General features: G+C 46.0%; 1 protein-coding gene across 4 annotated transcripts in view; it reads left to right on the forward strand.

The window, feature by feature from the left end:
• Fam120b (family with sequence similarity 120B) overlaps window positions 1–25,988 on the forward strand; it is an 84,201-nt gene that overhangs the window by 20,697 nt on the left and 37,516 nt on the right. For 2 of the 4 annotated variants that reach the window (XM_023704822.1, XM_023704821.1), the window contains exons 3-6: window positions 12,984–13,088; window positions 20,056–20,228; window positions 21,080–21,139; window positions 23,960–24,052. In XM_023704822.1, the coding sequence (XP_023560590.1) occupies window positions 12,984–13,088; window positions 20,056–20,228; window positions 21,080–21,139; window positions 23,960–24,052 (431 nt within the window). The remainder of the gene's footprint in view (window positions 1–12,983; window positions 13,089–20,055; window positions 20,229–21,079; window positions 21,140–23,959; window positions 24,053–25,988) is intronic. The other 2 variants (XM_023704824.1, XM_023704823.1) reach the window with 1 other exon arrangement.

A 25,988-nucleotide genomic window follows, 5' to 3' on the forward strand; every position in this document is an offset into this window, starting at 1 on the left:
CTGTTGTCCTATAGTCGCTGCCGAGGCACAGGAATTTACCATAACTTTTCACCCCGGTTCCGTTTAAGTTTGTGTCTGCACTGTCCGCTAAGGCGGAGACGGCAGTCTTCTTCTCAGGTGGCTCCCATGCCTGGCAGTGTGTCTTCATGGAGGGAAGTGGTGAGAACTGTAACGCCTGCCCCGTCATTACTGGCTGCACTCCTGCAAACTCATCAGCCCCAGGAGAAGCTGAGGTTTTTTTCTTAGAGGAGGCTCCCCCGACCCCCGGAGCTGCCATGCAGGTGTCAGTGTGCTTTCCTTTTGGTACTTTACCTCCTAATATCAGTATTTCTTGGTTGTACCTGGTCACTTGCTCACTCAGCTTGCAATCCAGTCATTTTCTGTGGCCCTCTCTTTCCTCACAGAACTGCATGCCTTTTGGTTTAGATGAATATCCTGGAGCTGCGTGTTGAGTGCTTGTAGCCTGCCGTGACCAAATCCTCTCAGGATTTCCTTTTTTAAAAAAATCTAGATTACTCCTCGTCCTGAAGTTGGTTTTGTCAGATATTAATGTATACATCAAGTATTTTCACTTGGTATTTGCATGGCATATATTTTCTCTATGCAAAAGCGTAGAGGGTGGTACTTGCAGTTGAACTCAGGACCTTGTGCTTGCCAGACAGGCGCTGCTTGGCTGAGCTGTAGCCCCAGCCCCTTAGGCTTTTTTTTTTTTTTTTTTTTATTTTATGTATTTGGTACAGGGCCTCACTACGCAGCTCAAACTTGTAGTGAGCCTTTTTACAGCCTCCCCAGTGCTGGGATTACAGGTGTGCATCACCATGCCTGGACTTGTGGTCAGCTCAATGCGCCCTAGGGTGAGGCTGGTGCAGCATGTGGTGAACCCTGGTCCCTGGGCTTGCCTAAGCAGGCACTTAATCCATAGAGCTATCTCATCTGCCCTAGGCTTTTCATTTTAATCTTTATCTGTGTTTTTAAAGTGCGTCTGTTCTTACACAGCATGTCCAGCCTAACAATATCTCTAAAAGAAAAAAATTTAAGTAACTCTGTCTTTTCCTTGGAGTTTTAGAACAGTGATGGTGGACCTATAGTTCACACCACAGCAGGCTGTTTGTATCACTGAAAGTTCTAAAAGGCTTCCCCAAAGTGCTCTAGGTTTTATAGTATATGTCTTAAGGTCACAATTTGCCTTCAGATGATACTATGCCACCTTTTCTGGAACTTAAAAAAGTCTTTTATCAGTATACTTTGATGCCTTTCAGTGGTTTTACTATTGTGCTATGTACATGTTGAAAATTTATTTCATTTGAAATAATTAGAGACTTGCAGCAGGTTGCGTATACCTTCACACAGATCCTCCCAGAGACACGTTCTGTGGTGCTAGGATAACAGCAGCTCGAGGAAGATGACACCGCGCAGTGCCGTCTACTTGGCTGTAGACCTCACTCATCTTGTAACCATCTTTGCATGTGTTCCTGTGAGTTGGGGCATCTTTATCTCCTGTTGTGATTCCTGCGAGCCCCTCTACAGCCCAGACGCAGGCCTGGTTGCAGCGCAGAGGTGCTGCCTATTGCCCCTCTGCTCTGTGGCTGCTGATCTGCTCTTCGTTGCTGTGTTTCTGTTCGTTTTGGGAATGCTTGGTAAATGGAAGTGTAGAAAATGCAGCCTTTTAGATCACACTCTTAAAATCCCTTCTTAGAGGGTTGTCATTTTCCATTTAAACCAGGGGTTGACATCGTCTTGGCTCCCTACTGTAAGAAGGTGAAAAGAGTAAATAAGAGCTAAAAGTATGATAGATACTAGGACATGGCAAGAAACTGTTGAAAGGAAAGAGACTAGAATGGGGAAAGGAGAAAAAAAGAAGGGAAAAAGAAATAAATAAATATACATATATATGTATATATGTGTGTTTACACATGAGGGTTGATAGCTATACTGCTAATTTCTATTAGTTCACTGAAAAGAAAGGTTTGTGCTTATATTGTTTGATCAATTTTTCATGCTTATATTTTGTAATCTGACCAACTACTTTGAAGGTAATAATAAGCAACATCCTAACAATTGTTACTTTCCTTCTATCTTGGCTTGAAACTTTGTGTCATTGATTTTAGTGGTTTTTTTTTTTTTTTTCTTTAAAAAAAAAAAAAATCTCCAAAAAGACCAGGGTTTGGCAGACTGTCTCTGAAGGGCCAGATGGTGCTTCAGGCTGTTAGATTCCTGCAGCCTGTTGCAGCTGCCCAGCTGCGCAGTTGCAGGACACGAGTGGCCACAGGTGGTGCTCAGGAGTGAGTACTATGCGCTGCTCAGCCTTCGCCTAGCTTTTGCATGGGACAGAGTTTGAATTTTATATGATATTCCTCAGTCATAAAATACTGTTTTTTTCCTAACTATTTAGAAGCTGCTCCCTGCCAGTGCCTTTGTTTCATTTTTTTGTGGTACAGTTTTGCTGGGTGGAAATTTTAGGTATATTTTTGTTGTTGTTGAGCCCGTCCATTACTGATGTTACATGTTTTCTTCTGGCTCGTGTCTTTCTCATGAGATGGTGGTGGTTCATTTTAGTGCTGTTCACCAGGCGCTGTGCCTTTTTTCTCAGCAGGCTCAGGTTTTCTTTTGGTCACTGGTCTGGCTGAGCTTTGCTGTGGTATTCTCTGTTTCTTTGTGGATCTCAAGCTTCTGGGATCTGTTGGTTTGTATTTTCTGTTATATTTGAAGTAATTTGAGCTGTATGCATCGTGGGCTTTTTCTGCCTCCACTCCTTTCCCTTCTTCCTCTGGGCCCTTTGGACTCTCTTTGTAAGGGGTTCACAACCTCTGCTTCTTCTCATACTTGGACATTGTTGCTTATATGCTGGGTCACTTAGATGCGAGAAGAGTATCAATATCAAGTCCGTTTTCCTGGTCCTCCCAAGCCTCATCTTAAGCTTTAACCTCAAGCTGAGTCTGTTGTCATTTTTACTGTGGAGCCTGTGTCCTGCTCTTCAGGTAGGACTTTCCCAGGCTGTCACCTGAGTGTCCAGAGTCTTGGTGGTGGGGACACCACTGTCCTGAGGTCCTGTGCACTTCCCTACAGGTGGTCAGCTCCCAGTCGTGCCATTCTGCTCTTGGACAGCTCTGTCTTCAGCCAGTGTTGCAGTTTAATCTAAAATGTCTCCTCCAAGTTTCATGTGTCCAGATGTGGGGCGTTTGGAAGGTGATTGGATAGCAGTGTATGCTGTTAGGAAGTGGAGCCTGAAGAGGTGGGTCACGGGGGCGTGGCTTGCCTTCCTTCCCTTGCTGTTTCCTGGCTGCTGTGAGTTAGTGGCTTTCTTTTGCCATGTTCTGCCATCACGCATTTCTGCTTGGAGTCCGTCAGCCATGTATAGACTTTAAGTCCTGTGGAAGCCTGCAAGCAAGATAAACCATTTTAAAGTTTAGGGTTGTCTTAGTCACTTTCCTGTTGCTGGAACAGAATAGCCAACACTTACAACTTACAGGGAAAGATGCTTGTTTAGGCACACAGTTACAGTCCTCTGGTGGCTGGCTCAGACGCAGAACAGCATGGCGGAAGGGCGTGCCTGGACGCACCCGCTAGGCTTCGCCTCCTGCTGACCACCTCTTTAACCAGGCCGCATCCCCCAACATGACATTCAGTGGTAGCCCCCACTTGATCCAGTAACCTTCCACTCTCTGCTGAGCATGTGAGAGTTTGGGGGTTGTTCTTGATCTAAGCCATGACGTGGGTGTTGGGTGTTTTATTTTTATCTCAGCCATGAAGATGTGACTCACACAGCAAGTGTCTTAGGGTGCTTGCTCCTTCCACACGCCTGTTCCTGCTCCTTTCTGCTCTAGCTCCCTCCTGTTCTGCCCTGCAGACCCCATTTCTTACAAGGCTTCCTCTGGAAAAAGTTGAGTCATGGTGGTTTGGCGTTGTTTTCCTTCCCTGTGGAATCACTGTCTAACACTGCCATTTGTCCAGTGCGTGAATGAATGCATTTGCTTCCTGTTTGTCTAGTTTTAGTGCGGATGCTCAGCGGCCTTGTCTGGCTTAACTGCCCTGCTGTCTTCCCATCAGCATTATTTTTTGTCTCGGCTGCCTGCTGTCCTCAGTCACATTGGTTGAAGTCTGAGTTTTTTGTTCTTTGATGGTACTATGTTTATCTCTGATGTTAGATTCCCTCTTCATTATTTGTTTACTGTTACTCGACCTGCAGTGAGATTGATGTTGAACTAGTTGGATTTATATTGTTTCTTGCCTTTTGATCCATCCTGACTTTGTCATTTTGTTCTGCATCATGGGAAGAGTACCTACCTCATCTCTCAGCTCTCATATAGAAGTTTCGTTTTTCTTCCACTTAGGCACTTTCCTCTGCCTTGCATGAAGTCCATGGGCTGTGTTGTTTCTTCACAAAGGGCCCCCCCCCCCCCCGCAAGTATCTGCCTGGGGATTGGGGTTACGCAGGTTTGGTTTCTGGGGTCACACCATTCCCTTTCCTCTGGAGTTCTGGTTCTCCGATGACCTCCACACATTGGAGTCCTGAGTTACACCTGAGCACTCTCCTGCCAGCGCCTGATAAACTGGATCTACATGAACAAATGCAAAACCTGTTTTTCTGACTTAGGCCTTTCTTCTTCAATCTATTTATCTCTCAGGTTCTTAAAACAAGCGCCACACATTCTGTTATTCCTGGTCTAAGTGGGTGATGACTTCCACCCTTAGTCCTGGTCCTGTTGCACTTGCACATTTGTTCCTGTACTTTCTTGTCTGATGTCCTTCCTCACTGGGTGGAGAGCTGAGCTGAAGTGATGTCAGTGGCATTTTGCCGCATCTGCCAGGATTCCTGATGTGAATCATGTGATCAGTGCACTTAAAATCTTATTTCAGGGATATCTGTATTTAGCAAGGAATTCCTTAGAAAAGGATAACTCTAGTGGTTGAATTTCAGACTCGGATGGGAGAGAAACTTGGTCTCACCATCAGCAGACTCGGTATCAGTCTTACTGACTGGGGAGAGCCTGTTCAGTTAATATGCAGGCTTCCTAGTAGAGATGCAATGCTAGTGCCTCTTTCACTTGCGTGGCCTTAGCCCTGGCCCTGAACTAGTGTGCAGAGACTGTGGAGGTCCTTGTTATGGTTTGTGTCTAGTTGTCCCCCAAAGCCTCATGCAGTCATGGGGTGGACTTCTTGAGTTTGTGATTTTTTTTTTTTTTTTTTTTTTTCGGAACCGGGGATTGAACTCAGGCCCTTGCGCTTGCCAGGCAAGCACTTATTCTCCTGAGCTAACTCCCTGGCCCCCTTGAGTTTGTGATTAACTCATGATCCACTGGGATTACGGGTGTGAGTGCTGCACCCAGCCTGGGGTAGATGGCCTGAATGCACCTTAAGAGAGAGAATTGCTTTCCATAGCCATTGTTGCTGCTGCTACTCCCGTCTTGCCCTTTGCTCTCTGCCACAGCCATGAATGGCTGCTCTCTGCCGTGTGCTGCTCTGCCTTGGAGCCAGCCGAGTATGGACTGAAAATTCTAGTAACTGTGAGCTAAATAAACCTTTCCTTTCCTCATTTTGGGTGTCAAGTACTTGTCCCAGCAACGAGAGAAGAATAACTGAGACAGTCTTCATTGTGGGTAACTGTCTCAGAGCAGGGTTTAGAGAGTGTAGGTGGGTGTTGCACAGTGTGTTTTGCGTAGTTATGTGAGTCCGCTAGGTGTGCTAGGTGGCCTGTGGCCAGAAGGGAGGGAGCCTTGGAGTTACTCACGTCCCGTCCCGTCCTGGCTTCACACTCTTGCCTCTGATACTAACTCCAGGTCTATGTTTTAGTCTTCCTAATGATAATCGCAGTTTAGCTCACATGAAGCCGTACACCTTTTAGGATGTAGAAGAGTCTCCAAGAGGCAGGCTGCTCTGCTGCAGTAGGTCTCCCTGGTTGACAGTGTTAGGACGCCCAGTGCACGCTGGTGGCCGTGAACAAGTTGCATTTTGTCCTTGTTATGTGCTCACTTCCACTCAGCACATTCCAAGAAGTGAGCTGCAGCCTTGTGCTGAGGCTGGCCGTCGTCAGCCTTCCCAGCAAAGCCCTCCTCGCTATGTGCCTAACATGCTTCTGGTGGCCTACACCACTCGTGCTACAGACGAGCCACCTGACAGAACAGTGTGCATGGACCACTGTTGATTCAAGCCAGCCCCTGCAAGACGTGAATTATGGCCTTATTTTGAACATGTGAGTGGGTTACTGTTTTCAGATATGTGTACAAAAGGAATGTAAGAGCTAAAATCATACGATTATGGGCTTATAGGAAAGTATCATAGAACCACAGGACAAACTTTCTTTTTTTTTAAAGCAGAAAGATTGTTGCCAAATTGGAACATCCCATAATGAAGGGGTTAAAATAAACATTGCTGTTGCTTCTCTTGGCCCCACGCCCACTCCTGAGTCCTCTCACTGGAGCAAAATCAGTGTTTCCTCTGCTGCTAGGGAGGGAGATGTCATTTGGAGTTTGTGTGTATGCTTGATCCAGGCAGAAGAGTTAGGAGCAACAGCTGGGAGGAGAAGTGGTTTCATGATTTTGTTTGCAGGAAAAACATATCTTCGTTCAATGGGCAAGATTTTTCAGGGTGGAAAGGTGTGTCTCCTTTGGAAATAGTGAAGGACAAGCTCAGTGGTGTCTTCTGTCTGCTGACTGAGATGTAACCACGCGACAGTGTTGCTGTGGCAGCCGCTCAGGTGTGGATTGAGCCCAGCATGTGACAAGCTCTTACTCTGCGCGTATCTTGGGTAATGCTTTGCCTCTGCTGCTGGCTTTTGAAAGGAGCCCAAGAGAGGTGTGACGAGGTCGGAGTACAGGAACTTGGACTAGGGATGCAGGGCTGTGCTGGGGAAAATAGTGTAATTCCCCATCTGTAGAGGTCAGGTATGCCAAGTTCAGGTTTCCTAAAATTAAAGAATGAATTTTAAGGCACAACAGAGATTAAGAGTAAGAAAAAATTGAGACAGCTCTTGAGAGACAAGAGGGGACCTGAAAGTAGGTTACCAACAAGCCCACATTTTTTTTTGGCAGAACCGGGGATTGAACCCAGGCCCTTGCGCTTGCCAGGGAAGCGCTTAATCTACTGAGCCATATCCCCAGCCCCAAGCCCACTTCTTAAAGGAGGTTTGATAGAGCAAAATCATGAGGTGGGTGTAAAATCACAAGGCGGGCACAGTGTGGGCCAAAACTGATTAACCAGTAAGGTACCAATATAGCTGCCTGGGTAATACTGATTCAGTGGGGAAGCAGGTCACGTAGCAAGTGTACATGGAAGGCCAAGCCCTAGCCCAAGTTCTTGTTTTAGAAGGGATGGATTGGGAGGTCTTACTGACCCATGACTGATGTCTGTCTACACTTTACTGGGCCAGGTGACACCATTTATCCTGTAACCTTTAAGGTATTGTTTGTCTGTTGAGGCATGTAGGCCTGGTCCATCTTTATCTTGAGGCCTGACCTTTGACAGATGGACCTCCTGCTGCGGTTGTGATCCGTTTTATCTTTGGCACTGTTCCCCTCAAGGACCTACCCCTCTCTCACTGCCTGTAATATTTTAGACACTTAAGTTGGCTGTGTACAATAAATAGCTGCGTTCGAGTTGAGGTGAGTGTAGATGCTTTCTACCCTGGCCATAGCCGTTCCAGCCGGTGTGCTGGCGTCGGTCCTCCTCGGGTGGCAGGCCGCGCAGCGCACCTGTTGTGCAGCCGCAGAGGTGAGGTGGGCACAAGGTCTGTGGGACACTGTGCCTCTTAACTGGTTCTCCTTTATGTACTTCTTTTAGCTGCCCTCCCAGTGCAGGTTTTGTATGTCTGCGTTTGTTATCTGGTTCTTTCCCTGGAGTTTACCACGGTTTCAGATGAAATGCCGCAGGGGCAGTGCGAAGTCAGGCCAGCTGAGTCTGTGCCTGCTGCTGTGCTGTGGGAACGCGGAGCTGCTCCTATGCAAAGCCGGCGCAGCAGTAGCAGCAGTAGCAGCAGCACTGTGTCCTGCGTGCTGCAGTTTAGTCAAGCCATTTCCCGAGGGGAGAACTGGCAGTGCCCTTGGTGAGTTGGTAGGACCATTACGTGTAGGAGAGCGTGCGCTTGGGGACTGTCAGAAACAACCTTCCCTTCTTCCCTGGTGAATGAAACTTAGGTCACACTGAATGTGTTCATTAATTCACTCTGCGAGCGTCTGATCTGACCTCTGCTGAAAACAGAGGGCCATGGCCTGCAGGAGCTCACGGTTGGGGCGGGTGGCCTGTATGCGAGTGGGCTGCGGTTTTTTGTTTTATTTTGTTTTGGCTTTTGTGCTAGAGACTAAACCCAGGGCCTTCACACTGAGCTACATCTACATCTAAGGCCCTTTTAAATTTTATTTTACTTTTATATGACTCAGGAATTCTTTATTTAAAAATAAGATAGAATGCTAACTCAATTTAACTTAAGAAAAATGGAAGGATCATAGTAAGGACAAAGGATTGTCTCGGTTAGCCCTTAAGTTTTATTTTAAGACTGGGTTTCACAGACTTGTTCAGTTGCCTATATGAGCTCAGATTTGCGCTTTTCTGCCTTGTACTCTGCTAGAGCTCTGGATTACAGGTGTGTGCCAGTGTGCCAATTGCCAAGTTAAAAGTCAGCATTGCAGTAGCCAGCGAGAGCTCTGAGGTTCAGGCAGGTAAGAAAGTATCCTTGAGGCCTGGGCTCTTGACAGAGACACACAGGAAGAGTAATAGTCTCGGCCAAGTGGAGGTCAAGGTAGTTCTGAAACCAAGGAACTCTGTCCCCAGCTGTGGAGGTGCAGTGGGCCGCCATGCGCTCACAGATCCTGTGGGCCTGCAGCGTGCCTGCAGCGTGCCTGCAGCATGGTGCGTTCTTAGGGCCCCAGAGTAGACATGCCGTGTTCTGGGGGCTCCTTCAACCTGCGGCGAGAGCTGCTAGGGCAGAGAGAAGCAGCAGGCCTATGACCTGCTTCTATATTTGAGGGCTGTGGGTAGCTGCTGAGGAGGGAGCAGCCTGGTTTTTATTTTTAAAAAACTAAAGCAAGCTGGGTGTGGTGGTGCACACCTATAATCTCTGCACTGGGGAGGCTGAGGCAGAAAGCGCGCTGCAAGTTTCAGGCCAGACTGAACTGCATTGGGAGACCTTGTGTCCAAAAACAAACCAACCAGCAAAACTAAAGAACAGAAAGCCTCCTAGCTATTTGCATTGGAGACCGGCTGGCCTGGGAATGTGATGGTAGACAAGGACTGATCAAGGGTCGGTGCCGACTGGTCTGGGCAGGAGATAGCCTCACCATCACTGCAGTGCCACTGTGTCCCCGGGTAAGGTGGGGCCCACGAGGGACATGGCATTCTAGAGGCAAGAAAGACTGTAGCATCCATTGAGTTTCAGTCAGGAGGCTATGGCGGGTGCTGGCAGTGCCGTCTTGGTGGAGCAGTGTGGATGAAGCCAGATGAAGGAACTGAAGGAGTAAACGAAGCAGCTGTCAGGGAGCTGAAGGCAGTAGAGAAGCATAGATGCAGAAAGGTATGAAGTCTGGGGGCTTGAGTGCAGAGGATCCAAGGTACGAGGTTCAGGAGCTGAGAGCCAGTAGTTACAGAGAGGTCTCTGAGGATGGGACTCCCAGGGATAGGCAACGGGTGGCTGCAGCCTTTGCTGGGTTCAAGGTAGGCTGAGTGAGAATGTCGACTAAGGGAGTCTTCCTTTCACGCTGGCTTTGCTTTGCAACAATTAATCATCCAACATGCCGAAGTATCTTTGTTCTCAGTTATTGCTATCAGCTTTTCAAATAGTGTTGTCAGGGTTTGCAAGGGATAGATTTAATATAAGACACACAATTTATATGATTATTTTATAGTTTTAACTAAAACGTCAAATGCTCAAGAGTGTAAGAGATCTGTCCACACCCTAGAGACCCAAAGAGTCCAGCTGAGGGCTTGGATCCCATGCATCGTCCTGAATGAGTTCCACCGAAGCCTAGAGGCCACGATAATGTCCCATGCAAGTCTGTATTGAGGATCGACACCAGGAAGGTTCAAAAGGTCAGCAGTGGAAGCTAGAAAGCCTGCACAGTGGGATGAAGGATCTGTGCTAGCAGGCCGAGAGGGATCTACTCTGGAGCTGGGAAGCAGTGCTCCAGGTGAGAACCAGAGTTCCCTCAAAGTAAACTGTAGCCACGCTTAGCAACATCAAGGATCTGAGCTCTTGCAATGTTCAGAACAGCTGCATTCATATGGGGAAAACCGAGTAACAACCTTCTCAGGAGAATCAGTAGCCAATCATCCTGCCCTCCATTTCTCTTTTTATATTGTTGGCAACACCTAGAGCCACCTGTGGCATCTCTCTGGCCTCCGCCTGTGAATGTCTGTGTCCCTCTTGGGCTCCGCATTACCTGTATCTCTAGTTCAGCTGAGTGTTACAGGTTGAGCATTAGTTAATCTGCCACAAGTACTAATAATGGTGTAAGATACTAAGCTCCAGATCAGAAAGGACTCGTGTCCCAGCATATTTCTCAGTATTTTTGCAACATTGTGAGGCATCCTAGGACCTGTTGAATCAGCTCCAGTTGTTGGTCTGGTTGGATTGAATTATCCCCTGTACCCTAAAGTAGGGAGAAACTGTTGATGACTGTGTGTTATGGTTGAGATCTAGTGTTTCCACGAATCTCCTGAGTTTGGAAGTGGGGCTTTCGGAAGGAGGCTGGATAGTGGGTGTGCTGTATGCACCAGTGGATTCATTCATTGTTGAGTCCATAGCTGAATGTGCTGTCAGGAGGCAGAGGCTCCTCAGAACAGGTAGGTCACTGGCGGCTTGCCCCCAGCACATGGATTGCTGTCCACAGCTCCTTCCCCTAGCCCGATCTTTCCAGGCCACCCTGGAGTGTACAGCCTTCTTCTGCTGTGCCTTTCTGTTGTCACCTGGTTGGGTCAGTGAGGTACCCTAGACTGAGATAAGGAACCTATCTCACCCTTTTAACCACTTACCAGTTCAGTGATTTAAATACAGGATGACCAAAAATTGCATATTTTTTCTACTAATTTTTACAACAAAAAATATAAAAATGATAATCAAATGTATTCAGTTTTTTTCTGTGTGTGGTTTTTTGGTTTTTTGTTTTTTTTTGTTTTTTGTTTTGTTTTTTTTTTTGTGGAACCAGGGATTGAACTCAGGCCCTTGTGCTTGCCAGAGAAGCGCTTTTTCCACTGAGCCATCTCCCCAGCCCCCATGTGTGGAATATCTTAAGACATTCAGTACCCAGTGCAGTGTTATAATCTAGCAGTAGTATGTAGTCTGTTTTGAAACTTATTTTTGCTTTATTGTCTTTCTTTGGACAATACACTTAACACTGTCATGTTGGCCTTTCCTTTTTTCTGTGGATGGTATAATTTCAGTAAAATCTCTACCACCAAACATAATGGTAGGAACGACAATGGTGGACATCCTGGTTGGCGTTTTGCTGTCCTGCATTTTTTCATTACTTTGTCTATTAGACCTAATTGAAGTCGTAAATGGTTTTTTGAAACCCTTTGTTTTGAATAATAGACAAGTTCCATATAGTTTGATCCAGAAGGTATATGAATACTTTATAAGGTTTTTTTTTGTTTGTTTGTTTTTTTTGCTCCGAATGCCCTCAGGGGTGGTTTGGCTGGCTGGAGTGTTGTGGGGATCGAACTACAGCAACCTGAGGCTGACAGCTTTGTTGAAGCAGCCACTTAAACAACTTAGCTAAGGCCAGGCCCCTAAATACTTTATAATAACAGTATATTTTCTCACTTTGATTATATGGTATTTGTTAGATCATGGTCAGTTTTGTCCGTAACACCCATAGAATTGCTATAATCATTGACCATAATTGAAACTTTTATTTCATTTCTTTCAAGTCCTGTCGTTTCCGTACTATGACTAGTTGTTGATAAGGAGACAACTTTTCATCTCTCTGTTCCTAACGCAGACGCCCCCTGTGGTGCACTGATGCTCCTCCCTCTGTCAGCATCTGCTTTGCAGATCGTTAGGCGCTTCCTTCTTACTCAGTCACAGTGCCACCACCATGTCTGTTTTATATTGTGAAAGCATATCGCTGAGTCCTGGGGAAGTAGAAGAATATCTCATGTACTTATAGTAAGAGTTTTGATAGATTTTAGCAAAAAATTATAGGTTACTTTTCACAAGTAAAACAAGCACAGATTAGTCAAAGAAAACAACCAGAACTTACTTTTAGATTTCACTAGAAACAAACATCAAAGGGGAATACAGTGTTCTAAATAAAAAAGTATGAAAAATATGATTGATGTAAAACAGACATATTTCGTGCAAACAAGAATTGACTGATTGAAATGACAGATGTTAAGGGGTTAAAATAAGTTCACAGGTTTGCTGATCAAGTTCTCATCATGGAAAGGAAATGTGCAAGGTGTGCAGTAAAAAGAGACACGAGGAGGGTTGTATTTTAGGGTGCGTGCAGAGAGCGGAGCGCACTTGAGGGCTGTCTTGAGGAAGGCCGCCCAGAGCCTGGCAGGCGCGGGCAGCGCTGCCCCCTGTGTGTGACGGTGAGCTGTGCTCCCCGCCAGCGTGGCTGCTGCTGGAGGCCGGAGGAAGCGTGGCCCACAGGCGAAGAGGACGGGGGTCCAGGCCCCGATTTACAGTCCCCTCTAAGGAGGCCTTTAGGAATTATCTTTTTTGAATGAGCTTCCTGAGCAGGGAAGGGCTTGTCTTAGAAGCTGCAGCTTTTCTTAAAAAGACAATTTTACAATTTGTTTGCTTGTCTCTTTTCTTCATACTTTCCACTTCTTTCTGTCCTACCTCACCGTTTGTGTCATATCTGCCTTTAGAGCCAACTCACCTAGACTGAGTCATTTTAAACCGTGAGCCAGGATAAGCCTCTTTCCGTTGCTTGTTTGTGGCAGGTCCTTTATCCCGGTGACCATAGCCCTCCCAGCCTCTCTTTGAGAGGCTGACCAGCACTTGTGGACCAAGAGCTTGTACCCGCTGACCTGCTGTTTTTCCTCAGATGGTACCAGTGCCGCCTACCCGGTGGTCAAGGAGTGGTTCGTGTACCCTGGAAACTCGCTGAGGCGCCCGGACCTCGTCAGGCCTCTGCAGATGACCATCCCAGGTAGAGCAGCCTCCATCTGTTGATTGTAGGGTGCTCCTCAGGAGTGAGGCAAGTCAGGTAGTTCGGGGGGGGGGGTCCACCCTCAGAATATGCAAGGAAAATAATCTGAAGGTAACTTATTATTATTAAAACACTTATTTCTGTATAAAGAGTACATAGTACTATGACTTACCAGGTGACATGTCTTCATTTATTCACTTTTGTTTATAGCTGTAAAAACAAATGGGGCGGGCTGGAGAGATGGCTCAGTGGCCTAAAGCACCTACTTGAAACAAGCTTGGCAAAGCACAGGGACCGCAGTTCGATCCCCAGCACCACATGCCAGCCAGCCCGCCCCCTGGTGGGCTGAGCTGGCCACACACACACACAATAAATAAATGTAATAAATAAAAATAAATAAATAATTTAAAAAAAAAACAAATGGGGCATTGTTTTGATACTAAGGAGGCCTGTCCCCAGAGTCCCATCCCCCACCCTGCCCCTACCAAATGGTGTCCTCCAGTTGGGTCTGTCAAGGCAGTGGTTGGCCTCAGGGGCTCCATTCCTATTTAAAAGCCCTGTGGGCACTAGGCATGGTGCACACACCTGCAGTGCCAGCACTTAGAAGGACTGCTGTGAGTTTAAGACCTGGCTCAAAAAAAGCCCCATGGGCTACGCTCACCAGAACTGTAACCAGGTTATGTAGTCATGGTTGTGAAGCTGATGTTTAGTGGGCCTTAGGGCGCAGAGTGCCCAGTCGGGTCTCTAGAGGCTTGATAGAGGTGCGCCAGTGGGACAGGGGCCTCTGGGCTTTGCTGAGAGGCTCTCATGTCCCACAGCCGGGCTGAGGCTGAGCATGCATCCGAGTGAGAGCTGGGAGACCACGTGCTTGCTTGGGCCTGCGTGCACCAGTGAGAGAGAGGCTATGCATCGTCGTGTATGTGACAGGGAGCGTGTGTGTGGGTGAGAGGATGAATGTGCATGCGTGTTTGCAGGAGGGGGCTTGCCTGTGCACTTGTGTGAATGTGTGTGCCCCTCGGAGTGCACTGAGTGTGTCTGCGCATCTGGGTGCACGTGTATGAGTATTTATCTGAATGCGAGTGTCATGTGTGCATGAGATGGAAGTTTGTGTCAAAGTGTGGATGAGTAAAAGTATGTGTGAGAGAATGAATGAGCAGGCGTGTGTGAGTGATTATGACCATGCACGCATATGTGAACGTGTGTAGATGCACGCCTGTGTGCACGCACTTGTGAATGTGTGTGTGTCTGTGTCCGAGAATGTGCACGTGTGTGAATATGGTTTGCATTTATATAGCTCTTCCACGTCAGTCACTTTGAGTCTGGGGTTCAGTTATAGTTAAAATGTTTCTTTTGTCTGGAGCTGCTGACTGTATCATGTCCTGCAGTAGACTCAGCCCACGTTGGTCTGCATGCTGCTGCTCTCCATTTTTCTTAGAGCGAGCTTTAAATGGTGCTTCCACAAAGCACACCATCTCGGCAGAGATAACTGGAAGTCTGTCAGCTGAGGAGTAAGTGTCGGTTGCCTGAGGAATGGGCGTCTTGCTCCATTTAGGAGACTGCCACTCAGCCTTTCTGTAGAGTGAGCCCAGGACCTCTCAGGTCCTGGGGACGCACCACTTTCATGTTAGGAGGCAGGAGCCTGGGGTGTGGCGTGCTACAGAGAAGCTTCCGGGGGAGCTGTGGAGAGGCTTCATTTCTTCTGTTCATACATACCAGTATTTAACAGACTGCATTTAAGATCAAAATTTGCAATTATGAAAAGATTTATAAGGGTGCAGTTTCTCAGTCTGGTGGTTTTCTGAATCTGTTTAGCATTAGACCTCCTCAGGCCTATTTCTTATTGTTTGTAAGTTCCTCTTGTCTGTCCTTGTGCTTTTGAGCCGCTCTCCTTAAGGATGTTAAGTGGTGGGCGGCGGGAGGAACAGCAGCTGTGGAGCTGCGTAGCTCCGCGAGGCTCCCGTGCGCCTCGACCCACAGCCTCCACACTCACCCCGCGTGCCACCAAGATGCCCAAGAGGAAGGTCAGCTCGGCCGAAGGGGTGGCGAAGGAGGAGCCCAAGAGGAGATTGGCGAGATTGTAGGCTAAACCTGTTCCAGCTAAAGTGGAAACGAAGCCAAAAAAGGCAACAGGAAAGAATGAATCTTCGGGCAAAACAGTGCAAGCAAAAGGGAAGAGGGGAGCCAAGGGAAAACAGGCTGAAGGGGCTGATCAAGAAACCAAGGAAGATTTACCTGCGGAAAATGGAGAAACTAAAAATGAGGAGAGCGCAGCTTCTGATGAAGCAGAAGAGAAAGGCGGCCAGTCTGACTAATCACACACCATGTCTTACCAGTGCTCCCTGTCTCCCTTCTTGTTCAATCCAGAGGAATATTTTTATCAACTATTTTGTAAATGCAAGTTTTTTAGTAGCTCTAGAAACATTTTAAAAAGGAGAGAATCCCACCTCATCGCATTTTTTAAGTGTAAATGATTTTTTTAGGGTGAAATTATTCTCTGGTTGTGTATTTTTTTGGTACAACCAGAAATAGTGGATATTGAATTATGGCAGGCTGTGACTGTCTTGGGTGTCAGCTTAGCATTCCATAGGTGGGGGTTAGTTTTATATCCTGCAATACAAAGCATACTAAATGGCAATTTGGAATTACAGTCCTGCATTTAATAAGTCTTGGGTACTTTAAATGACTTCTATTCCCATGTATTTAGTGAAGCTGTTTCCTAAAGAAAACTACATCCTAGTCGCTGCCCTGTCAGAACTGTGTGTACTCTGTAACATCTTTGGTAGTGGTAGTCCATTTTGCCTCATTTTGTTAATGTGCTGTGAAAGATCAAAAATTTGAATATGTAGTGTATGTGATACAAAATTGTGAATTGGTGGGACTTAAGCAACACTTTGTCAGCACTTGAAGATACTGGTACTTAATCCTCTTACAGAAAATTTGCCTCTAAATTTGAAGCTGGAAAGTCACTGGAACAACTGAAAAACAGTACATGGCTTTTTTTGGTATGTGTGTTAAGAATTGTGTACAAAGTGAATTGTGTACTGATCCTTCAAATATTGAAGACCAAAAAAAAGGATGTTGAGTGGCATACAGATCTTGTATACATCAGGATCTCCTGGCCTGCATTAAAACACAGTTACACCCCACATTCCCACAGTTTCTAATCAAGGTTTTGTATTAAGTTTCCAAGTGATGTGGTGGCAGTTGGTCCAATAAAAGAGAAGGGGAAAGAAAATTAGACCTGTGAAATTCCATCGGTGGTTTAGCAGCTTTCTGCTCATTTGTTTATAGCTGTGTCATTAACGTGTCATAGCCTCTGCAGGCTGAGAGCCAAAAGAAAGTCGGTGCCCTCCCGTTGTGGCTAAAACCTGAGTGCCGAGGCCTGCGGCGCTGGGTTCCTTGCCAGCCTGCAAGTGGCCTGCTGCAGAGCTGTGCTTTGAAGTGGTGCCGTTTTCCACTGCACTGTCTCTACCTTCTTTTGGTCCAAATGCCGTAAGTTCATCTGGGCCTCGGCAGCCTCTCTTCATCTGCTTGACATAAGACTGCTCCTCCTCACCCGCCCTCTGCCCATTTCCTCTTTGGTGCTCCTCCAGTCAGTGCCCACTCCATGCAGAGCCCCCTTTCAGAGCACAGGCCTGACTGTGACGTTCCTTTGGGCTCACCCTCAGCCTTTCCTGTTGCTCTTCGGATAATGCCCTTCACAGGTAAGTCTGCCTTCCCTGGGTACCCCCCCCCCCGCCCCACCTTGGCCAGCTGCTCTCTTCCCTCCACCTCAGCTGACCTCTTGTCGTCATGGTTCACCCTCACACTTCACCACCACAGTATAATCGTCCGGCTCACCCCTTGCATTCCCCTAAACCGTGAGCTCTCTGAGGGCAGCGCTGGCCCTCCCTCATGGGTCTGGCATCAGTAGTTCCCCAGAAGCAGAGGGTGTATGGGATGAATGGTGGGTGGGTGGGGGAGGAAGGCAGGAGGCTTGTGTCGCGTGTGAACTATTTACTGTCTGCTTTCAGCCAGCAGGCCCAGCCCTGGGTGTGCCTGTTCCTCCATGAAACCCTCACAGGGCCTCTGCCCCAATTTGTTCATTATTCCCTTTAATCTTCATTATTCTTCTAGTAAAGCCTTTGTGTTCTTATTGTTATTTGTGTATGCCTTTCTTCTGCAAAACCTCCCAGGGTAGCAGCTGTTTATCCTCCACAGGGGCCACTCAGGGTGGGCAGGGTGCCTGGGGTGGTAGAGTGAGGGGCATCATCAGATCTTAGCCTTCTCGGAAACTTCTGTGACAGGAGGTAAAAAGAAAGCTGGTGAACAATTGCCTGATTTTGTTTTTTTCTGCCCTGTTTTTTATTATTAGACATGCTTAAAAATCTTTACCTTAAAATCTGGGGCAACGTGGGGCCCTGAGTACGCCCCGTCACTGACTGCATTGCCGATTGCTCCTGCTGCACAGTGTGCCTGACTCTGAACATACTCTGAGGTCTCCTTTTTTTTTTTTTTTTTTTTTGCAGAACCGGGGATTGAACTCAGGCCCTTGCACTTGCCAGGGAAGCGCTTATTCTACTGAGCCATCTCCCCGGCCCTCTGGTCTCCATTTTTATCGCACCTTTTTGTGTGAGCAGATGAACCTCAAGGCGACCTTTCCTCACCAGCCCTGCGCTTTGAGGAGATTTGCCCTCTTAACCGTGCTCTCAGGTGCCCCATGCATACCGGGAAGGGGTAGAAGCTCTGATCCATGCTGTGGTGATATCCGGCTGGGCGGCTGTGGATTGTTTTTTTCTTTTATGCTTTTATGTTTTTACACAATGTCTAACTTTTGCAATCTGAAAAGGGTTTTCTCAATACTTTGTATGTTTGAAATAACTATGATAGTGGAAGTCATTACTTCCCTTAGATCAGAGATTAGCAAACCTTTTCTTTAAAAATGTCAGTAAATACATACACTAGGTTTTGCAGGTCTTGTAGTTTCCTTTACCGTGTCTTCAAAATGTGGAAGGAACCATAAACACAGACAAAAGGAGTACAGCAGCATTTATGGAAACTTTGTCAGCCTCAAGATTGGGATTTCATACAGTTTTCTTGTTTTAGGAAATACTGATTTTCTCCCCCAACCCAACCAATGATTTAAAACTGTGAGAATGATTAAAATAGACAGTAAATTGGCTTGGGTTTGCAGGCAACAGACCACTTAGGTCTGTGGTGTCCCTGATCGTGTTTCTGACGAGTGCTCTCGAGCACCTGTGATTATCCTGCCATAGTATCTGCTTTTTAAATATTAGTGCCGCAGGTCTTTTTCCCCCTCCCACAGAGGCCTTAATTGTGTTTAGCATTTTAGTTTATTTATTTTTAGCATTTTATATTTATCTTGAGAAAAATTTTTTATGTCCAAAATAAATAGTAACAAAGCTCTTGTGGAGTGAACACTTCAGCCTTTTAGAAGTACAGGTAACCTGTGGAGTTGTCTGACTTGGAAGGTAGGAAGTACACCATTGAACATAGTGAGTGACTTACGAGAAACAAAAGGAAAAAATGAAAGAACTTCTTTCCAAGTGCTTAGATTCTGACGCCATTTGGTTAGCAGCACTTGTGTTTTGGGGAAACGTGGCACTGTCCCTTGCTTTGGTGTGTGTTATGTTGCTAGTGACCTTGACCAGCAGCTGCAGCTGTTGGGGTCACAGAAGGTGTTTCCATCCTAGGTCTCCTTCAGTCACCTTCCTGCTGCTCAGACAGGCCACCCTCCACTGAGTCCTGTCCTGAGTCACCCGAGATTTCTCTTGATTTAAGCAAACTTTAAGGGGTTCCCTTTTGATTTTGTTAACTTACGTATATATAAAATACTAAGAATTACAGTTCAGGAATTGCATTTTGTCAAGCACTTTAGTTAAAGAGAAGTGGTTTTAGGGTTGTTAATATGTAGACTCTTCAGTACACAGCATAAGACAGAAGATTCACATAGATCCCAGGAAGTGGATCTTGATCTCTAACCCACTTCTCTTAGTTCATTGAAAACAAAGGTTTGTGCTAATACTGTTTGGACAACTTGTCCTACCTGTGCCCTGTAGTGTTACGTAACTACTTTGAAGATAATAATACACAATATATTAACTAACTATTGTTATTCCCCTATTGTATTGTTTTGAAATTCTGTTTAATTTTTTTCTCTTTAAAATAAAATTTAAAAAAACTTGCAGAAAGTCATGTATTTCATGAATGACATTTATATTTAAATCAGTTTTTCAATAGCTTTTGTAAATAAAAGTTTGAAAAACACTGATTTGGTAGAAGGGGGTGAGTGGACTGCATTTCTAGCTTAAAAAAGCTTAGTGAGAGGTCTCACGAAGTTGGTAAGTTGTCCTGGCTGATCTTCAACTTGGGATCTTCCTGTCTCCGTCCCTAGAGTGCTGTGGTCACAGTCATGTCCCCATGCCAGGCTTATCACTGACACCTGGACTGGCATGTTGACTTCTCTTCTGAGACAGATTCCAACGTAGAGAGCAAAACATGGACAGAAGCAAAGCCTCTGATTTCCCTCAAAATGTAGCCATTAGAAAGATGAGCTGGGTATGGTAGTGTACACCTGCACTCGGGAGGCTGCGGATGGGAGAAATCATCCATTCTAGATCAGCTTGGACCACACAGTGAGACCCCATCTCCACACAACAGAGAGCTGGGCTGTGGGTACAGCTCAGTGGGAGGGAACTTGGCTACCAGTGTGAGGCCCTGGGTTCTGTCCTCAGCGCTACAAAGAAGGAAAACAGTGTTAGTGGGATGTGCGTGCTGGCCCTTTAGGGTTTGTTTGTTTTTCTTTTAAGCTGGGAAGTTTCGTTCATGTTTGCATTCTAGTTTACGATTTGAGCCCTAATGTATTGGGAAGGGAAGAGAGTAGTTTCTGAAGATGTTTCCTAGAACTGTATTAAAACTGTGTTGCAAAGAAAAACAATACATGAATCTCTCTTTCCTTTCTAACTAGGAGGAGTGCCTAGTTTGAAAATCCTGTGGCTGAATGAGGAGCCGGCTGTGCAGGCACAGCGCCTGGACATTCTCCTGTCCTGTTTCAATCTCTCCTCCTCACGGGAAGAGCTACAGGCCGTTGACAGCCCACTGAGAGCTCTGTGCTGCCTCTTGATCTACCTCTTCATCCAGGTGACACTGAGCTCTGCTCTTGTGGCCGCAGATGTTCTTTACTTCCAGCTTCTTCTTTTCTGGGATGCCAGGGGTGGAGAGGCAGACTGGTCTCCGGGTCATCTTTGGCCAGTATCTGTTTCATTTGAGCAGTGTTAGTCACTCAGGATATTCTAGAAATGTGGAGGTCCTGTGGCGAAATGTGGCTGACAGCCCCTTCTATTCATCCCAGAGGTTGCAGTGCCCCTCAGAACGGAAAGGCTTTGGGCCTCGAGCAGGTGCAGGACCTGCCTTGCTTGGCTGAGCTGCCCCACTCACCCCTCTCTAGTCAGTAGGGGCAGTTCCTGCTCTTTGGGTCTTGGACGTGGTGAGAAGGGACGTGGCAGCAGGCCTGGCTTCTTGGTAGCTCTGGCCCTTTAGGCAGATGATTTCAGCTTTTCTAGGATGTGTTCATGCCTTCAACACATCCTGTTTCCTGACCACTGAGCCTCCTCTTACAGTCTGAAATGAGATAATAGTGATAGCCAGCTCTGGGGTTACTAGGTAGCCGCAGGCTGGAGCACATGGAGTGTTGTGCAGGGCTGCTCAGGGAGTGTCTGCTCTTGCCCCAACGTCCTCCTGCCCCACTGCTTCTGTGTACCCGGGCTATAGACTGTGCGCTAGGTACTGCAACACCAGGCCCTGCATCTTTGGATTATTCATCACGAGTACAGTTAGTAGAGTGCTGAAAGACCCTTTATCTGCTTGCTGCTTCCCGCTCTTTCTGTGCTGTGTGTGTTTCACTCGGTGCATGTGTCTTCTACAACCTGTTAAGATTTTCTCACCAGTCCACTGGTCCCCTCCCGGCCTCCCATCCTTTCCTTTCCCTGCAGAAAGGCCTGCCTGCCCTGGCGCGACCAGGCAGGTCTCATTTGCCTGAAGCAGATCACCGTGTAGGTACTGGTGGTCTGTGAGAAGTTCACCCTGTTTGGAGTCCATCTGAACATGGGCTTTTCCCAGCGTTTTGCATTTGGTGAAAACAGGGTACAGTTAAGTAGTTGTTTACTGGTTTCAGTACACTAGTATGAACTGTAGATTTTTTATTACTGTGTTGAGAGAATACTTTGTACCTAACTGCAGAATATAAGTTACTATAGAATGGTATGAATGGTAGTATTTAAATACTAGACCACATTTCTTTTGATATTGTATATTTAATTTGAATGTGTATATTAGTGATTACTGTTTTCTGTCCACTATTTATTAACCTGTGAGTGTCTGATTTAAGGTGGGAATTGGGAAGAGGTGGGTGGACACAAAATGGGTTGTTTTGCCTATAAGAGTGAGTGCCTTGCTCTGAGGGCCGTGTGCAGCTACACGAATGCTGTCTCTTTAGCACCCTTGAGTCGTGTGCTCAGTGGCTTTGTCCAGCAATGGAGATGGCTTGTAAAGCCCTCCGTGGTCATTCAGTGTAGTCTTCTGCTCTTTTGTTCATCATGATGGTCATTAAAATCTACTTCAGGCAGAAAAAATTGAGCATCCCACAGTGTAACTGCACATCCCCATTTACAAGCCCCTGAAGCAAGGCAAGCCTCAAGCGGAGAATTTCTGCCTTTTTCTGTGACTGTCCACTTAAAAAGAAAGTCTTCAGTGTAAGTAGGCACAAATAGATAGTAGTTTGCCTGCAGAGGGGATGAGAAAGTCAGTTCTGTGCACAGAAAGCACCAAGTCGGTGAGACAGCAGCAGCTGCTAGGGTGGAAGGGGATAGGCTTTCATTCATGTAGACAATTACTCAGAATCAGCAAAGCCAGAAAGAGAAATGTGTAAAATATTACAGTTTCATGCTGAATATGGTAACACATCTGTAATCCCAGCTACACGCGAGGCAGGGGCAGCTTACAAATTCAAGACCAGCCTGGGCAATTTGGCAAGATCCTGTCCCAAAATTCAAAAAGCTACAAAACAAATTTTAAAAAGGAATAGTGAATGTAGCACAGTAGTAGGGAACTTGTTCAGTATGTGCAAGGGGGTTCATTTCTCAACACCTAAATATATATGCATATCCATATATATATATAATTTCATATAGTTAAGGTTAAATTAGGTGCTTAGATATGCATTGTGGGGTGAAACTGCATACTATTCAGGGTATGAAAATGAGGGAAGCTCAATATTCTTATTAGAGCCAGCTTTTAACTTAAAAATAAAAGATGTAGTTTGAAAATCCTTTGGAAGGATAAATTTACATTATAGAAATGATGCATATTTTATATAATCTATAATAGAGTGATACTTTATAACATACTGATATCTAACGATGGCCATTATTGAGAGTCTAAAGAATTAAACACTACTAAGTCTTTAGCAACTTCTGGTATGTTCTGAATTTGTCCACTGCAGAAACAGTCAAGTGCGATGTGGGTTACCTGTGACTTGGCACATGATGCTTTTTCTTCTAGGATGCTGCTGTGAGATCAGCCTTCTTCAAAGGTCACTAATGACAAGAAGTAGGATTATGTACCAGCAAACATCAGTCTAAGCAAAGTGGTGATAGTTACAGGTTTTAAAATATACTTGGTGTTTGGTCTTGCTTCTACAATTAGGCTCTTTTTTCCTGCTCACAAATCCCATACACACACACCCATCATTTGAATTGTTATCCTCTGTATAAAGGTAACACTTCTAAGTAAATACACCACAGGTAGAGATGGTTAAGTAAGAGTGCTCAGTGGGCCTGGGAGGATAGCTCATGCCTGAAGCACTATGTGGCGTTTTTCCAAAGGAATTTCAAAATTAAGGTCAGCAGGGTCTATAATAAATGGTATTATGATTATCATGGGTCATTTTATCACAGGTAGATATACTAGCATTTTACTACTTAGAATGATCTGTGTAATTGTTACCAATAGATTTGTCACTGTTCTCTTATTTCCTCTAAGCCTTTGCTTGCTCTTTCCATTTGGGAAAGAGCTCTGTGTTCTTGTGTGATAGTGGAATTACTTGGCAAGTGGCCACCATAGTACTTCCACTTGGGTGGCACATGTAGTGGCTTGGTGAGGACAGAGGCAGCCCAGGTGTGTGGCCATACGAGGGGCAGAGGTGCAGTCCATCTATGCTTAATAAAGCTTCTCATGTCCCTGACTCATTTTAAACCCCCTCTGTCCTTGTTTCTCACCTAGTCCTTGCATAGGTCTGTTGATTTCACACAGAATGAGAGGGACTCATACAGTGGAATCCTGATTTATTTTCAACTGGGATATAATGTTACAAGTTCCATCCAGGCGTTCCCTCTGCCCTGACCATACCAGCCTAGCTGTGGATGCTCTTAGTTAAGAAATTGTCTGTTCCATGCAATTTGTGCCAACAGTGATCACCTATCTTGCTCAAAGACCCAGATTTGGTTGGCACCTCGTAGTAATTCCCAGATATTCTGGACCTTTTTGCATTGCTAGAGAGGAACCTTGGTAGAAGCCCAGGTTCCCATGACCAGCTCAGCCTGTGAGTTACGTGCATAGCCAAAGGAGAGAGAGAAGAGCTTCACAGCCAGGAGTTGTGGCAGGCAAGAGGAGAGACTGCTTCCTCCCCTGCACACCATCTGCTGTCCCAAGATCTTAGGTGCTGGGCATGCGTGGTGTGCACATGAGCTTGTGTGTGTCCATGTGTGTTCCTTTGTGTGTGTGTGTGTCCGTACTTACCAACTTACAGCAATGTATAAGAAGTGTTGAAGTTTTGAAATATAACCTAACTCAGGCCTTTTCTCTGCCCCTTTCAGGTGGACACTCTTTGCCTAGAGGATTTGCATGCATTTATTGCTCAGGCCTTGTGCCTCCAAGGAAAATCAACTGCGCAGCTCATAAGCTTACAGGTACAGATATGACCGACTGTTGTTGCAGCCCTGGATAGCCGTAATGTGATCAAGAGTTGGGGTTTTTTCCATCCTTCCCCCATGAGAGTTGGTATATCACAGAAAGGATCAAGAAGGTGTGTTTGTTTTTTATTTTCTGTATTTTGTACCGGGCCTCATTGCGCAGCTCGGACTTGTAGTGATCCTTCTGTTTTCAGCCTCCCCAGCACTGGGATTACAGTGCTCTCCCACACCTCATCTCTGGGGCCGGCTCAGCACACCTGGGGGCGGAGCCGGTGCGGCATGTGGTACTGGGGATCAAACCCTGTCCCTGTACTTGCCTAAGCAGATGCTTAGACTGCTGAGCTATCTCACTGGCCCAAGGAGGTGTGTTTGGTTGAGGTCTCTTCATGCAGAGGCAGTTTCTCTTCATCTTTGGAGATGCTGTGGGTGGGCACACATCACATGTTGAAAACCACTGCTCAGTTTCCATTCTGAGAAACCTGAGTCACTCTTGGTCTTGCTCTGATGGTTTGATAGTTGGAAGAGCTCATTCACCCCTGCCAGCTTCATGGGCGTCAGGGGAACATGGTGGCTTCTCAGGTGTTAGCAGCTCAGCCTGCACTCACCTGACCCACCTGTTCTGTCTTGCCACCCTTCCTCTGTTCTTGCCTGGTACTTCGCATGCACGCTGAAGTCCTGTAGTCTCATCATTTTGTCCTTCGTGTACAGATGAAGCCCTGGGCAGCAGGGAGCTCTGGATCCACTGTTTAGAGCTGCTGGTGGTGGTTAAGATCAGCCTCAGACTACATGTGCATTTATATATGTATTTAAAATTAAGGTGATTGGATTTAAGTGGGAAGCTCTATGCTGTACGTATATATGCTGGTACAGTATATTTAGTATATACTGTAACTTTAGTGTAGTGTATATATGGATGTGGTTGGCCCTCTGTGTCTTCCATTTCTACATCCACAGATTTGACCAAAAATGGACTGAAAATACTTCTTCTTTCTTTTTTTTTGGTACCAGGGATTAAACTCAGGACCTTGCTTATGCTGCTGAGCTATGCCCCCCCAAAAAAAAAAATTGCTCTGTGCTAAATACAGACCTTTTTCTTATCTACTCCTTACACAATGCCATATAACTATATTGCATATACATTGTATTAAATATTATGAGTCATTCAGAGATGATTTAAAGCACAGAGGAGCACATGTATAGGAGATAGGTGAAGCTGTCGTTTTATGTAGGGGTTTGAGCTTCCATGAGTTTGTGGTGTCCTGGGAGTTTCTGGACCAGTGCATAATGTCCGAGGAGGCAAAGTGCAGTCTTTGTATGCCTGAAGTGTGTGTTTCACGGGTGCTGAGGCTATAAGGGAGAACTGAGCCCGCTCGAGAAGTGACTGCAGCTTCCTTTCCTAGCTGTGGTCACACCATTGCTGAGTGCAAGTCATGTATATCCTAATCTTCCTGTTCTCGGGTACAGTGACAGTGTGGGCTTCCAGCTTGTTTCTGGAGGGCTGCACTTTATATACGGCATGTAATGTGTAGTTGGTATTGCCCATACGAAGATAAACATACACACAGGTATTTGGGATTTAGTTAAAATCTATGCTAAAGAAGTAAATTAATTAAAAGATTGACTTTGTAAGCTAACACAAAGTCTTCCTCTTTAAAAAGCTTTAAGGGCGGGGTAGACTCTCATCTGAATCATTGAAGACACTTGCCTAGCACCGTGCACTCTTGTGCCCTCACTAGCCTGTTATGAGATCTGTGCCCTGTGGACACTGTATTGGTCACTTCCCTTGTCTTGTGCTTGGTGTTATAGGGTAGGGGCCTTGCCCTGAAGCCAGGAAGCCTCATTTAGTATCCTCTCTATGACCAGTGTCTTCTAATGTGGGCATACCACCTACTGTCTAGAATGTAAAATGGGAGAAAAGCTACCCCTTTTCCCT

This window comes from Octodon degus, unplaced genomic scaffold, assembly GCF_000260255.1.
Source record: "Octodon degus isolate 3935 unplaced genomic scaffold, OctDeg1.0 scaffold00205, whole genome shotgun sequence".
Lineage (NCBI taxonomy): Eukaryota > Metazoa > Chordata > Mammalia > Rodentia > Octodontidae > Octodon > Octodon degus.